At 60.4% G+C, this 16069-nt stretch overlaps 1 protein-coding gene across 2 annotated transcripts in view; it reads right to left on the minus strand.

Annotated features, from left to right (window-relative positions):
• Positions 1-1301: 1301 nt before the first annotated feature.
• The window catches only part of ALDH4A1 (aldehyde dehydrogenase 4 family member A1), a 35565-nt gene continuing 20797 nt past the window's right edge, over positions 1302-16069 (minus strand). Inside the window, exons 6-15 of one of the 2 annotated variants that reach the window (XM_061148031.1) lie at positions 13052-13201; positions 12902-12976; positions 11620-11807; positions 8899-8972; positions 6387-6583; positions 6219-6266; positions 5089-5241; positions 4302-4423; positions 3593-3711; positions 1302-2725 (exon numbers count right to left, since the gene is read on the minus strand). In XM_061148031.1, the coding sequence (XP_061004014.1) occupies positions 2613-2725; positions 3593-3711; positions 4302-4423; positions 5089-5241; positions 6219-6266; positions 6387-6583; positions 8899-8972; positions 11620-11807; positions 12902-12976; positions 13052-13201 (1239 nt within the window). In that variant the 3' untranslated portion in view covers positions 1302-2612. Of the gene's footprint in view, positions 2726-3592; positions 3712-4301; positions 4424-5088; positions 5242-5481; positions 5652-6218; positions 6267-6386; positions 6584-8898; positions 8973-11619; positions 11808-12901; positions 12977-13051; positions 13202-16069 lie in introns of those variants that run through there. The other variant, XR_009693776.1, reaches the window with a different exon arrangement.

A 16069-nucleotide genomic window follows, 5' to 3' on the forward strand; every position in this document is an offset into this window, starting at 1 on the left:
ATCCTCAGCTCCCGGGGAAGTGTCACATCTGAGGCTGGAGAAGCCCCGGCACAGGTAGGGGGCGTCGAGGTGGGACGTTAGGACTGTGCTCGGGGCGTTTGCAGCTGTGTGGACATCCGGGTGGAAGAGAAAGGGTGGGCTTTGGAAGCACACAGACGTGGGTTTCCTGCCTGGGGATGCCACACCTTGCCAAGTCCCTTCACTTTTCCGCACCTGTGTCCTCATCTGCAAAATGGGGGCAAGGCAGCACTTCATAAGACGGTTGTGCGTGAAGAAAACAGATGCAAAGGCTTCGGCACATGTATTGAGTCAGGGTTCTGAAGAAAAGCAGAACCTCTAGGAAGACGCGCAGAGACACAGGGCAAGCTTTAGTGTAAGGAGCAAGCCCCCATGATCACGGAGGCTGGAAAGTCCTAAGTATGCAGTGCTGGCTGGGAAGCCAGAAACGCAGCGGGTAGCAGCTGAGTCCAAAGGCAGGCGCTGGCAGAGCTCCTTCCTGCTCACGGGCACATATGCAGGGGGAGGTCAGTCTTTGTTCTCTTCAGGCCTTCAACTAATTGGATATGGCCCACTCACGTTATGGACAGTAATCTGCTTTCCTCAAAGCCCACAGATTTAAATGTTGTATGTGTGTGCAAAGTCACTTCTGTCGTGTTTGACTGTGTGACCCCATGGACTGTAGCCCGCCAGGCTCCTCTATCCATGGTATTCTCCAGGCAAGAACACTGGAGTGGGTTACCATGGTCTCCTCCAGGGGATCTTCCTGACCCAGGGATCAAACCCATGCCTCTTACGTCTCCTGTTAATCTCATCCAAACAACACCTCCATGGAAACATCCAGAATAATGCTGAAGTAGACACCTGGGCATCATAAGCCAGCCAGGCTGACCCATGGCCTTAACTATCACAGCACTTAGTGGTGGTTGTTACAACAATGGGTAAAGAGGCTGACATTGTTGAATCGTTAATTCTATACCTAGCATTGCTCTGAGCACTTATGTGAATTAACTCATTGAATTCTCAAGACTGTGTGTGTGTGGAGGGGGGGGGCGGTGGTGGTTATTTCCATCTATGAAGAGACAGAGTCAGAAACGACTGCCCAACTTTTCAGAGCTGGGATTTGAACCCAGGCCCTCCGGCCCCAGAGTTCCTGCCACTCACGTAGGACTTCCTGCCAGCAGGGCTCACCCTTCCTTCCATCACATCAGGGGCGCAGTGCCTCTGACACCTAATGAACGTTGGCAACCTCAGTGGACGAGAAGGTGACCAGCCCCCACCGCTCTCACCAGAAAGGCCACCAGTCCAGTTCAGGAAGAGGCATTTTATTGGGCGGCGTCAGGGCAAATCCCACCGCCACCTCCCACCGCAGAGCTAGTGGAACCAGGAATACCTCCAGCCTGCCTGCTGCCTGTCCTGGCCCCCCTGTGAGAAACACCCCTGACCGCGGCCACGGCGTGTGACCGTGCACTCGGGGAGCGGCCACCCCAGCCCCACGGGGGCCCCACACCAGCCACGCCTGAGGAGGGCCCCTAAAACCTGCCCCCAGAGTCGCCACTTACAATTCCCTGACCACCCAGGATGCATCTGAGTGCCCCCCGCCGATTAGCTGCATGAAGGAACAGGCCTCCGATGGGCCAGTCCACACAGAGCCACGAACATGCCAAGGAGGGACGATTCTATAAGTAAGCCTCAGCCAGGCCGGACAGGGACCCGAGGCGAGGTCTTGGGGCGCTGGGGAAGGCAGGGGCAACATCTACCCGGGCCAGTGGGCACTGAGCTCCTGCAGGAAGCCCCAGGCCAACGGAGGCTCTCGAGGCAGGACCCAAGAGCTGATGAAGCGGCAGCAAGGGCCCCCAAGGTCTGCCAACCTCACAGGACCGGCAGGAAGGACCGGCACCCTGGCAGGTGGACTGCAGAAGCCCCCCAGTCCCACCGCCTGGAGACCGCCAGGAATCCGAGGGCCTCTGGTGAGCCCAGGCACTCGGGAGCAAGGCACACAGGGTCTAAGGCATCTGGTTGGGCTCAGGTGGGTACCTGCCGGCTCAGGTGCGTCTGGGCAAAGAGCGAGTGAGCAGCCCGAACCAAGCAGGGCAAAGCCGGCTGGTGCCCCCACGACCTGTGACCACAATGTGGCAGCCCCGCAGGCCACCCTGGTCCCCCCAACCCTGGAGACCCAGAGGAGCCAGGCGCCCCGGTGGGCGCGGCGTGCCAGGGCGCCCAGAGCTGCCCCCTCCTCCTGCAGATCCACGAGCTACTCCACCGCCCCTCCCCAGGCCCCTGAGACCCGGAACACAGCGGGGAGGAGCGAGAAGGGGACCGATGCAGAAGCAGTCCGGCGCCGAGGTCACACCCACCGGGGGAAGTCTAGGACACTCTGGGGGCACAGCTGGCAGCCCCATTCCTCCCGACAGCGTGATCTCAACCCAGAGCCCACACCTGACTCTAAGGCGGGGGACAGGCCAGGAGGCAGGCCGGTGTGGGGCAGGGGGCAGGACTCAGGCCTACAAAGAGGGTCGCCCCCTGGGGAGTGGGGTGGAAGCGTGGGGCATGGTCCGTGCACTGAGGTCAGTCTTCTGGACGGACAGGTGGACGGCGGAGGCGCCGAGCGGGGCTCACTGCATGTACGGGTAGCGCCAGTCCCCCAGAGGCCCGTGCGTCTCCTTGATGACCTGGGGCGACGTCCACCGCAGGACATAGTGGGGGCCGCCTGGCTTGTCGTTGGTTCCTGTGGAAAGACAGCTGTTTGTCCCCCAAAAGGTACAACAGCTCTGAGTAGAAGGAAGAAGGAGCGGGGAGGAGCGGACGGAATGAACGGGGCAGCCAGCAACTAAGCTAGCCCCTACACGGCGGCCGGGGCTCCCCGAGTGCCTCTGGGCAGAGGGCACTCATCCGGCGGTTGGCGGGGGCAGGAGCCGGCGAGCGGACAGGACGCCCAGGCTCCCCAGGTCCCTGCGCACCCCCTGCAAGGCGTGGCCGAGAGGCAGGAAAGCACTGTGGAGGGCACTGGACGGGAAGCTGGCAGGCCGAGGTTCTGGCCCCGGCTCTGCCACTAGGCACCGGGACCTCTGGCAAGTCCCTGCCCCTCGCCAAGCCTCAGTTTCCCCATTTGTAGACAGGAGGGGGTTGGACTGCAATGGCCTGGAATACATCAAGTTGTAGTTAGCTGCTAAGTCACATCTGCCTCTTTCTGACCCCATGGACCAAGAGGCAGGCTCCTCCGTCCACGGGATTTCCCAGGCAAGAACACAAGTTGCCGAGTCCTCCTCCAGGGGATCTTGCCGGCCCAGGGATCAAACCCGCGTCTCCTGCACTGGCAGGCAGATTCTTTACTGCTGAGCCACCCGGGAAGCCAAGACGCGGATGCTGGGACCCACATCCCGGCTCCACCACTTCCTGGCCACGCGCCCTTGGGCCAATCACTTTACCTCCCTGGGCCTCAGTTTTCCCCTCTGTAAAATGGGAAGGGGGCGGTGGGCAGGACTCTGCGTCAGCACAGGGCCTGGCCCTCCATGCCTCTTAACATCCTTGAGATGAAGCAGCAAGGGTCTCCCCCAGGAGCTCAGCCCCCTCCTAGAAAGGAGGACCCACTCACCCGAGGCTCGGGCCCCCCCGAAGGGCTGCTGGCCCACCACCGAGCCGGTGGACTTGTCGTTGATGTAGAAGTTGCCAGCAGCATTCCTCAGCAGCTCTGTGGCCTCCCGGAGAACGTCCCTACACGGCAGGGCCGCGGTAAGAGGGCGGCCGGCTCACCCTCGCCCCTGCCCCAGGGCCGATCCTCCAGCAGCCCTCCCCAGCTTACACGGGCCGCCCGGTGAGCATGGGGCCAGCCGCCAGTCCGGCGTCCCTGCCCTCGGCAGCTCGGGAACCCCCCGAGCCCCAGCCTGCCCCCTCAGGTTCCAACCCCGCCTTCCTCTCTTAGAGGCAGACGTAGGCAGGCAACCAGTACCACGGGGAAAAGACAGGACAAAGCCTCAGGTCCAGCGTCACGGAGCCCAGCGGGGAATCCTGCCTCTGCCAGACAAGTGGAGTGCCCGGGCCCAAGCTCTGCCTTCTGCCCTGAGCCCCATCAGACCAGGCGGCCGGTCACAGGCGCTGACTGCCGGGCCCCAACCCTAGAGACCTGGCTTCAGCAGCCAACAGTGCGGCCCCAGCATCAAGGCTTTAACAAGGCGCCTGTGGACTCTGTCTACCTGCCGGCCGGGGCGGAGCGAGGGGCATGGAGAGCAGGGATCTGCGCCCGGGAGGGGCCGTCCCCGGGGACGGGACGTCAGGACTAGCGCCGAGGGGCCGCAGCCGCTCACCTGTCCTGGGCGAACACTGCCCCCGTGAGGCCGTAGCTGCTGGTGCGGTCCACGAGCCGCAGCGTCTCCTTGTACTCCTCGTCTGGGTAGACGTACGTGGCCAGCACAGGGCCGAATATCTCCTGGAGAGAAGCTCCAGGGTCGGGCCCGCCTGGACCCGTCCCCGAGGCCTCCGCCGCCCCCCGACCCCCTTCTCAGCCCAGCAGCCTGGGCCAGGCCTTGCCTCCCGCTGGGTTCTCTCCAGGACAGGTCCTGCCCTGCCCACCCTACCCCACCCAGCAGAAGATCCGGGGACCTTCTGGCCTCCCTGCCAGCCAGACCCACCCCCAGAGCCAAGAGTCCAGGCCCTTGGAAGGGGGACACTACCGGCAACAGCCGGCCAGGGAACTGCCCCACAACATCACTCAGGGGGCTGGGGGAAGACCCCTTGCCCCTGCACTGTCATCCTGGGCAACTGCCCTGACTTCTCAGGAACTCAGCTTCTCATCTGTACAATGGGAACAATACAGCAAACCTCATCTCCACCAACTCCCTGCCCCACTTAAGACTCTACAGACATTAGAAGCTGAGAGAGCTGTAGGGGCCTCCGGGCAGCAGGCAGTCAGCGCTGTGGCGTCAGGCCAGCCAGCAGCGTCGGGGATCTGGGTTCTGGGGGCCTGAGCGCAGGGCCTGGCTCTGCATCTCCCCAGCTGAGGGCGCGCCGTCCTCAGCTGTGAGATGGGATGACGCCCCGGGAAGCACGCGGAGACACTGCCTCCTCCCAGCCCCACCCGCCTCCCGCCGTCACCTCCTTCATGATGGGGTCCTGGGGGTCCTTGCTCTCGATGATGCAGGGCTCCACAAAGTAGCCCACAGAGTCGTCACACTGGCCCCCGGCCAGGATGGTGAGGCTGGGCGAGGAGCGGGCGTGCTCTAGCCACTTGCGGATGCGGCCGAAGGACTGCAGGATCGGGGTGGGGGGTGTCAGGGGCCGGCTGGAGGCCATTCCCAGCAGAAGCCCCCAACACAGCTGCCCCGGATTCTGAAGGGGGCGGTGGCGGGGCTGGGGGACGGGGCGGCTGACAGCAAACAGGGCCTGGCCAAGCAGGGCAGAAACAGGAGGCATGTGCAGGCTCGTGTGTGTGTGTGTGTGTGTCAGGACACGTACAGAAAGAGAAAGGAAGAAAGGGAGGGCACTCACTCGTGTCCGACTCTGTGTGACCCCATGGACTGTGGTCTAGCAGGCTCCTCTGTCCATGGGATTTTCCAGGCAAGGGTACTGGAGTGGGTTGCCATTTCCTTCTCCACGAGATCTTCCTGACCCAGGGATTGAACCCAGGTCTCCTGCATTGCAGGCAGACGCTTTACCATCTGAACCACCAGGGAAGTCCAAGAACATGTATACTTAGATATAAACATCATGCAAACACACATACACATAAATGTGTCTTTAGGCTTAAGGTCATGAGTCTCGTGCATTATGTGTTTCTGCAGTGCAGACCCACACATGTGCCTACACACGTGTGCATACATGCACGCACATACATGTGTGCACACATGTCAGATTTGTCTATGTGTGGAGACGTGTGTGTGGGTGTGCATGTGTTTACATGGGTGGATCTATGTGCATGACCCCCCCAGAGGTCTACATGAATGTGTTCACGGCGATGCGTGTACCTGTGTTCAGGGGTATGTGTGCAGGCATGCGGGCCTATGTGTGAGAGTGTGTGTGAACACGGGCACTTTAAGAGGCCTGGTGGCAGGGTGTGCAGGAGGCGAGCTCCTCTCTGGGGAGGGACGCTTCTATTCCTTCCAGGGCTGGCGGGAGCGGCAGGGACTGTGTGCGTCGCTCTCAGACTACCCTGCTCGAAGCAGATCTGGGTCACTCTTCCCGCCCCCCACCCAGCCCAGGCCTGGCACCCCCCGGAATTCCCGTACCTTGGCATCAATCACGGCAGAGAAGAAGGTCCCAAAATCCTCTGCAGGCTGGAGGCAAGGGACACAGATAGAGGAGGTGGCTACAGGCTGAGACCAGGGGAGTGCCCCCCCTCACACACCGCGCCCCCCCAGCAGCCAATCCCATCAGCCCCCCGCTGGGCCACTCACGTTGCCCACTTTGATCCCACGGAGCTCCTCCAGCAGCCGCCCTTTGATCTGCGGCCACAGCGAGCGGGGTACGTAGAGGCGGGAGCAGGCCGAGCACTTCTGACCGCCGTACTCGAAGGCCGAGCGCAGGGTCCCGCTCACCACGCTGTCCACGTCGGCCGAGCGGTGCACGAAGTGGAAGTTCTTGCCCCCGCACTCTACAGGGCGGGAAGGGAGGGGGCGAGCATCGGGACAGCCCCGGGGCCCAACACACGGCCTGCTCCTGCGCACAGAGCCCCGTGACCAGCCCCCGGGACGGGCGGAGGAGGCCGTGAGAAGCCGCGCCCCGGACACTGACCAGCCAGGCCTGTCCTCCCACCCTGCAGACAGGAAGACGGAGGCCCAGGCACGGGCAAAGGGCACCAGGGGGCGTCGGGACCAGCTTTCCCACTTCACAGACGAGAAAACTGAGTCTGGGGATGGGAATGCTGCCCAACATAAGTAAGGCCAAGGAAGGGCCAGAACCCAAGGCTCCCCGAAGCTTGGCCACTCCCGGCAGCAGGCGAAGCTTCCTTTGAGCCTTCCCCTGACCCCCACCCAGGTCCACAGTCAGGGCTGGCTCCTCTTTCCTCCCCGTGGCAGGGGGACACCCCTCCCTGGTCCCCGTGGTGTGAGGAAGCCCAGGGAATCACACCACCATCCAGGCCTTATCAGTTTCTTCATTCAGTTAAACATCACCCAACAGCAGCTCGTGTTACAAAGCACTCACTACCTGCCAGACTCAGTTCAAAGCACTCCGTGCCCCTTTTCACTGAAGCCTCATGGCAACCTCCCGTTATGATCCCATTTTAAAGACAAGAAGACTGAGGCATGCAGAGACTAAGGCGCGTACTCAAGGTTGGGAAGTGGTGGAGTAGGCAGCGGTCTTTCTCCCTCAGGGAGACGGTGGGAAGGAGACTGAACTGAAAACCACGGACAGCTGACCCAGGGGACTCTGTTTCCAGGCTTATGAAGGTTGGACTGGGGTGTGCTGAGAGGCTGGAAGTTAGAGATGCTATAGCTGGCCCTGAGCAGAGTCACCTGCCCTGACACCCCTAACAAAGCCCCACCAGCTTAAGAGGCAAACTGTTACATAAAGGATGGATAAACAACAAGGGCCCTAGCACAGGGAACTATATTCAATATCCTATAACAAGCCACAATGGAAAAGAACTTGAAAAAGAATATACATATGTATAACCGAATCATCTTGCTGTATAGCCAAAATTAACCCAATACTGTAAATCAACCCAATTTGTAAATACTGTAGCCCAAGACTGTAAATCAACCATACTTCAATAAAAACTCTTTAAAAAGCTCCCACCAGCTCAGGAGTGGGGTCCAGTCTCCCTGTGGGTCCCACTTCACTTCCAGGAGCAAGAAGGCTAAACCACCAGCCCCAGCTCTGCCATTACTGCACTGTGACCCACTGGGACCTCTGTCAAAACGGGGTTCTGCACCCCAAAGAGTTTCAGAAACATGACACATCGAGCCTGGCTCTTGACGATGAGTAATGCACATTAGCGGATTAAAGGCCCTGAGAAGGCCTGCAGGTAAGGAATCCGTTTTGCTTTAAACACAGTGCACGCCAAATGTCCTTGGCCACGAAACTGTGGGAAAATTATTATTTCAACAAGACCCACCCCTGCCAACCTCTCAGCCCATCTCCTGCCCCACCCCACCCCTTTTCTCAGCTACACTGGCCTTGTTTCTTCGCACACAAGCTCGTTCCCACCTCGAGGTCTCTCCATTAACCGTTTCCTTGGCCTAGATCTGGGCGATGCAACCTGATGCAACATGGTAGTCAGGAGCCCCATGCGGCCGTTTAAATTCAAGTTAATCAAAACTGAACATAACTTTCACTTCCTCAGTCACGCAGGTCACGTCTCCAGCGCCCCGCGGCCACACGTGGTGAGTGGCTACCCTGCGGGACCGCACGGCACAGCCACGTCCGTCCTCGCAGGAAGGTCCGCGGGACGGCGTCCGCACCCTGCTCTCCAGACCTCGGTGAGGCCCGTTTCTCTTCACTGTTCAGGTTTCCGCTCAAATGTTCCCTCCTTGAAGAGGCTCCCCACCCTGGCGTCACAGTCGCCCGCCACACCCAGCCTCTGGGCAGCCCTGCCTGTCACCTCTTTGCTCTCCTTTAATGAGCCACGGCCCTTCTCACCCCACGACCGTCATTTATCCCGCTGTTTACTGCCCGCCTCCCACCGCTGGGACGGAAGCTGGCGGCGGCTGGGTCTCCGGCTCTCATCACCCTTGCATCCCCACTCTCCAGAAAGTGCCTCTGCACAAACAGTAATTTCCTTGCTGCATGAGGAATGGATAAGAATTGCGCGCTCTGAGCCGGAAGTGCTCTAAACAACCCCCGGGCCCTGCCAGGGCGGGGGTTCCAGGCTGGAGTGCTCCGCCCCTGCAGAGCCCCCCGCTCTGGGGTCAGCCCCTCCGCCGCCTCCTCTCCCACGACGGCCCAGGCTGGGGAGGGGGCCCTTACCTCCGGCCAGGCGTGGGAAGGCTCGGAACCGGTCCAGGTTCTCAGCCACCTGCTTCCACAGGTGTTTGAAGGTGCTGAAAGAGAGGACGGCGCAGGGATCAGGGCGCCAGGCTCGGGAACCTGAGCGGGTGAGGGGCCTGCTCCCCACCCGCCCGACCAGAGTGGGGGGCGCAGGGTCCGCAGCCCCGCCGGAGGCTGGCAGGGGTGACGGCGGCGGCCGTGGAGTGATGGGGCACCAGGTAGGAGGTGGCAGCTGGCAACGGGCTGCGTTCAGGGCCCACGAGGAGGGCGCAAGGGGAAGCTTGGCAGCAAGGTGGTGCAGAGAGGGGCCACGCTCTAGGCCAGGGCCTGGGGGTTCCAGTCGCCGCCCGGGCGCACACAGCTGTGATCTTGTGCCCAACACTTAACCTCTCTGGGCCTCAAGTTCATGCCACATCTGGAAACGGGAAAGAACAATTCCGCTCTGATGTGAGTCAAGTGCTGAGGACAGTGCCAGGCACGCCGTGGGTGCCTGACAGGCAGGGTCGGCGGGGAGCGCCTCGAGCCCCGGGGACCAGGGAGGGTCCCGGGAGAGGCAGCTCAGGCCCCCGCCTCCTCGCCGGGCTCCGAGTGTGACCAACCTCAGCACCACAAAACAATAAAAATGCTAATCATCAGGGAGCTGGCGACACAGCAGCTGATACTAATTTATGACTTTCCCACCTTGGAGCCCGCTGCTCACCAAAGCATGGCGGATGGGGGCCGGGCCGCTCCGCCCGCTAATAGGCAGGGACCCGTGGGGCCGCGGCTGGCGGAGCGGGCCTTTTGGAAAACCGCCCTCCTCAGCAATTCTAACGCGGCCGTCGCCACCCGGCAAACCTTGGACGGGGCGGGTGGGAGCGTGAGGTCAAGCAGAGAGGAGAGAAGCCACTGCAGGTGAACCCAGGACACCTGGGAGGCCCAGAGTAGAGACCCCAACCTCTCCGCCCAGACGACCCACGGGGACCTCAAACTCAAGGTGACCAGCCTCTGGTCCATCTTCTTCCCGAGGCTCCCGGGTGCCCAGCCATCTGGGGTGCCCACCTTGGTGACCAATGCCCACCTCCAGCTTCGAGTCTGGATGTTCCCACTGACCCCCCGACCCCACAGACAGGCGATCGAGTCTCCCTGCTACCTCCTCACCTGAACCAGCCCATCTCTCCTGGCTGCTACCTCTCCGCCCGGGTTCAGGCGTCCGCTCTCCCTCTCCGGATACTCCTAACCTGTCTCCTGCTCCCAGCCACGAGAGACTTGTGCTCAGGGCAGCCAGAGCCATCATCTAGGTCAGAGGCTGCACACGCAGGTCCCAGAGGGGCTGAGGTTGTCCAGGCATGCAGAGACCCAGGGCCTGTCGGGATGGCGGGGAACCAGAGACCACCCACCCACCTCCGGCCAATAGTGCCACACAGAAATGCAGGCCCCGTGGGACCGGGTTCGTAAATGAGGCCCCATTTGGATTTTCACACGAAACTGTCCCAGTGGTACAAGACTGTCCATCTCTATTAGGAGCCAAAGAACACAGAGCCACTGGCCAGGTCCAACTGCAGAGCGACCGTCTGTCTCTGCTCGAAACCAAAGTCTGACTGATTAAGCCACTCCCTCTAAAGAATCTGCCTGCACTGTGGGAGACCTGGGTTCCATCCCTGGGTCGGTAAGATCCCCTGGAGTACGAAATGGCAACCTGCTCCAGCATCCTTGCCTGGAGAATCCCATGGACGGAGGAGCCTGGCGGGCTACAGTCCAAGGGGCTGCAGAGAGTCGGACACGACTGAGCGACAAACGCTGTCACTTTCGCGGTCCTGCAGGTAACCTTCCATGGCTCCCATCACCTTCAGGATAAAGTCCAAATACCTTTCAGGTTCACAGGGCCCCACGGCCACAAGTCTAATCCCTCAAGAGGCGTTTCCCTGATGGTCCAGTGGTTAAGACTCTACACTCCCAATGCAGGGGGCCTGGGCTTGATCCCTGGCCAGGGGAACTAGATCCGCATGACTCAACTAAGACCCAGTGCAGTCAAAACAAAACAAAACAATCCCCCAGAGGTAGGACCTTGACTACTCCACGCGTTCACCGCCCAGCCTTAGCAGCAGCAGAGCCCGGCAAGCACGGGGTTCAGTAAACATAAGCTGAGCGCACGAAAACACGGCTGTGATCAAACCAGGTGCTACCTGCACCCTCTGACCCTCAGCCCCAAGCTGCACACTCCAGCCTCATGGGACCGCGTCCACCCCGCAGAGCACAAGAGCGTCAGCCTTACGCCTCTGCAGGTGCGGTTCTCCCTCCAAGACTGCTCTCCTCCACCTCTGCCTGGCCTACTCCTCTGCTTAGACGCCATCTCCTCCAAGAAGCCTTCCTGACTTCTCCTCCAATTCATTCCAAGCTTCACTTTGTCCTTTCCAGGGACAGGGGTGGCATCAAAATCCATGTTGCCAAATACCTATAGGATGCTTCTGGCCTGTGACACTCCTTCCTGTCCACTAACTAGTCTGACCCTCACAATGACTCTGCGAGGTAGGAATCAGCACAGTCAGGTGAAGGCATGGAGGCTCAGAGAGGTGAAGGGGCTCACCCAAGGGCCGCTCAGCGAGGAAGTGGGGTACAGTCAGCGCCTGGCCCCCGAGTTCAGCCCCGGCTCCCAGACAGAGGTCGGGAGGCCTGGGGAGCATCCCCAGCTACCCTGCCCAGCCCTCCTCAGGGACTTACGGCACGCTGCCTGTGAAGTTGATGCCGCACAGGTGCTCTGAGCTGGTGACGGTGTCCCCGAAGGTGGGCCCGTCAGCTGGCACAAACTGGATGATGTTGGGGGGCAGCCCGGCCTCCCTGAGGACGCGGTAGACGGCGTAGCTGGCCAGCATGGCGGTGTCGCTGGGCTTCCACAGGACCACGTTGCCCTGCCCGGGAGGCACGGGGATGACTCACAAGGCCGGGGGCGGCCAGCAGCCCTGACCCCCACCCTACCCCAAGGTGCAGCCATCCCTCAGCTACAGCTACTAGGGAGGTCCCCTGCAGGCCAGGATGCCCCCTCCCCGGCCCCACTCCCCGAGGTGCTGGGCACCAGGCCCTCAAACTGCTCGCGAATGAGCTGACGCCCTGCCCTGTCTGCTCCCACGCTCTGGCCGAGGCTCCTTTCCTCCTGAAGTCTGTGCCAACTGGTCCTGCCAGCACCCCTCAGGCAGGTCTGTCCTGGGTGTTTCCAGGTCGCCGGGCGCCCACGGGGCAAGGCTGGGCCAGCACGCACGGGCTCTGTCTGCACGTGTTCTGGATGGAGGCGGGCACGTGGGCGCCGGGTGTGTGCAGGTCTGTCTGGGCACAGACGCACGAGGATGGGCCAGTGCATGAGCACCTCCCAGATCACCCGGCCACCCCGACCACTCAGCCCTCCTCCTGCTGCTCCCTGGGTGACCCAGGCCCCCCGCGGGCAGGGCTGCAGCTCCCCCATCAACTCATGGGAGCTCACAGCCACCTTCATCCTGACCACGGCAGTGGGGCCCACCAACTTTGAGACCGCCGGGACAGACCAAGCCCAAACCTCTACCTGTTTCATCATCTATTAGCCACGCAACTCTGACAAATAAGCCACTGGGCACAGAGCTGTAATTATCATCATTATCAGCAGCCCCTGCATAACACTAAACCTGCACTGGGCCAGACCTGCCTGGTGTTAAGACGAGTCATAACACAGTCTTACTTGCTCTCCCCAACCCTGTAACATAAGCTTTTCTGTTATTTCTATCTTGCCAATGAGGATACAGCCTCAGAGGAGGGCAGGGGCTCGCCTGGGGTCACCCAGGGAGAGTGGGGCAACAATGGGGACCCAGATCAGCCTCTGACCCCAGAAGTCTCTCCACAGCCCCCAGCTGCCTCCACTGTGTGCCTCTGCCCACCACAAGGGCTGGGGCCCAGGGCTCCAACGTGGCCTCCTGACTGTTGGGAGGGAAGCGATGACTCGGTCCCATCACCCCCCAGTCCGCTGTCCACATCTCACCATCAAGGCGGGAGCCCCTGCCAGGTTGCCACCGATCGCCGTGAAGTTGAAGGGGGAGATGGCCGCCACGAAGCCCTGGGGAAGAAGAGGCGGTGAGGCCAGGCCCAGGGCTTCCCGCAGCTCCCCGCCTGTGCCACCCCCAGGCGGTACCTCCAGCCCCCGGTACAGCACACTGTTGGTGCTGGGCGGCACGCTGAGGGGCTGCTCGCCTTCCAGCTCCACCGCAAACTTGGCGTTGAAGCGGAAGAAGTCGATGAGTTCAGCTGCGGCGTCGATCTCCGCCTGGATCACCGTCTTCCCCTGCGAGGCAGGAGGGCCCCGGGGTCAGTGGTGGAGGACCTGCCTCCCGAGAGCCCTCTCCCGACGCTGGACCCTGTGCCCACAGTCACATGATGCGCACGTGTGTTTGGGAGAACGAACCAGGGGACCCGAGGACTGCAAACACCAGCCGTGGGGAAGGCCTCTGGGCTCTCTGGGATCGGGCAGCCCCTCCCTGCACACACGGTCGCTGGCGGCGGCTCGCCCTGCCCGGGACGCCCCACCAGGGAAGGGGAACTGCTCCTTCCTGCCTCTCTTGCCCCCTGCTCCGCGCGGCCACTGTGCTTCCTACAAGCTCCTGGGTCTTCATTTCAGTTCAGTCGCTCAGTTGTCTCCGATTCTTTGCGACCCCATGAACCGTAGCATGCCAGGCCTCCCTGTCCATCACCAACTCCCGGAGTTTACCCAAACCCATGTCCATTGAGTCAGTAATGCCATCCAACTGTCTCATCCTCTGTCATCCCCTCCTCCTCCTGCCCTCAATCTTTCCCAGCAGCAGGGTCTTTTCAAATGAGTCAGCTCTTCGCATGAGGTGGCCAAAGTATTAGAGTTTCAGCTTCAGCATCAGTCCGTCCGATGAACACCCAGGACTGATCTCCTTTAGGATGGACTGGTTGGATCTCCTTGCAGTCCAAGGGACTCTCATGAGTCTTCTCCAACACCACAGTTCAAAAGCATCAATTCTTCGGCACTCAGCTTTCTTTATATTCCAACTCTCACATCCATACATGACCACTGGAAAAACCATAGCCTTGACTAGATGGACCTTTGTTGACAAAGTAATGTCTCTGCTTTTTAATATGCTGTCTAGGTTGGTCATAACTTTTCTTCCAAGGAGTAAGGGTCTTTTAATTTCACGGCTGCAATCACCATCTGCAGTGATTTTGGAGCCCCCAAAAATAAAGTCAGCCACTTTTTCCACTGTTTCCCCATCTATTTCCCATGAAGTGATGGGACCAGATGCCGTGATCTTAGTTTTCTGAATGTTGAGCTTTAAGCCAACTTTTTCACTCTCCTCTTTCACTCTTCACTTTCTGCCATAAGGGTGGTGTCATCTGCATATCTGAGGTCCTAGGTCTTAGGTCAAATAAAGAGGCATCTTCCTTTGGTCCTGGAGTGTGTGCGCCTCTTCCTGCTCAGGCGTGGCTCCCCTGGGACCCTCTGGAGACACAACACCCACCCAGGGGGTCTCGGCTCAATGGGGAGACACTGGGCTGGTAGTGGGGGTGTCGTAGCAGTTCCGTGCAGCAGAGGGCGCTCTCATTACAGGCTGGCGACCAGGCGGGGCCGTGGGCGGGGCCGGGCTGTGGGCGGGGCCAGGGCGGGGCCGGGGCGGGGCCGGGCTGTGGGCGGGGCCAAGATCCCTACTGTCGACAGGAACCCTCTCCGGGCTCCTTCTCCGCAGTATGCGCTCTCACTGCTACCTGCCGGCTCAGCAAGCATTCACTCCAAAAGCGCTCATCAGGAGCTTCCGTGACTCCACGCAGACACAGAGCAAGCCCCAGAAAGGCAGAAAACGTTAACATGTGATTGCTAAGCCCAAAAAGCTGGTAAAGGGGCAGCAAACACATATGAAGTCATCACCGCACCCCAGTGCAACCTGAGCGGTAACTAAGGAAGGAACAGCATGTCGGGAGGGGCACAAAGGTGGGCCCAGTCCTTGGGACTGGTGAGGTCCTAGACCTCTCACAGAGGAGGTGTGCCCGGGCTAGACCGTGACAGTTAAAGAGTTCAGAAAGCAGGGGATCCTCCCCTGGTGGCTCGAGGGGAAAGAATCCTCCTGCCAGTGCAGGAGACACGGGTTCGATCCCTGGTCCGGGAAGATTCCACATGCCGTGGAGCAACTCATCCCGTGAGCCACACCGACTAAGCCTGTGCTCTGGAGCCCGGGCGCCCCAACTACTGAGCTCACGGCCCTAGAGCCTGTGCAGAACAAGAGAAGCCACTGCAATGGGAAGCCTGCGTCCCACAACTAGAGAGTAGCCCCCACCTGCTGCAATTGGAGAAAAAGCCCACTCAGCAACAAAGACCCAGCACAGCCAATAAAAAAATTAAATTGAAAAAAAAAAAAAATGTTCACAGGTCAGAGAACATAGGGAGCATTCTAGCCGGGGGACCTGGGCCAGAGACTGAGGTCGGGATGCCTGTGGTGTCCAGGAGCCTGGCTAGGTCCAGACTGGTGACATCGTGGGCGGGATGGCCTGGCGGGGAGGGGCACAGCAGCTAGCCAGCTGGACAGAGGTGGGGATGGAAGGGCCCCGGGAGCTGGGCTCAGGACTTGGGACATGAGTCCCAGCCAGACAGCAAGAGCTCGGTGGTTCATACGCCTGGAGTGACCTGCTGGGGTGTCCCAGAGACCACTGTGAGGGCTGCAGGGGCCTGACAGAGCCTGGAGGACTGTGTGGGCCATTGTCAGTCCCGGCAAAGCGTGACAAGAGCCTGGCCCAGGGCAGAGACAGACGGACGCAAGGGGCTCCTTACAGAGGAGAGCATGCGAGCGCAGTCCAAGTCACCTGGCCGATAATATACATGGGTCTGTCAAGGCTATGGTTTTTTCAGTGGTCATGTATGGATGTGAGAGTTGGTCTATAAAGAAAGCTGAGCGCCAAAGAATTGATGCTTTTGAACTGTGGTGTTGGAGAAGACTCTTGAGAACCCCTTGGACTGCAAGGAGATCCAACCAGTCCATCCTAAAGGAGATCAGTCCTGAATATTCATTGGAAGGACTGATGTTGAAGCTGAAACTCCAATACTTTGGCCATCTGATGCAAAGAACTGACTCATTGGAAAAGACCCTGATGCTGGGAAAGACTGAAGGCAGGAGGAGAAGGGGACGACAGGATGAGATGG

This window comes from Dama dama, chromosome 8 (genome assembly GCF_033118175.1).
Source record: "Dama dama isolate Ldn47 chromosome 8, ASM3311817v1, whole genome shotgun sequence".
Taxonomy (NCBI): Eukaryota; Metazoa; Chordata; class Mammalia; order Artiodactyla; family Cervidae; genus Dama; species Dama dama.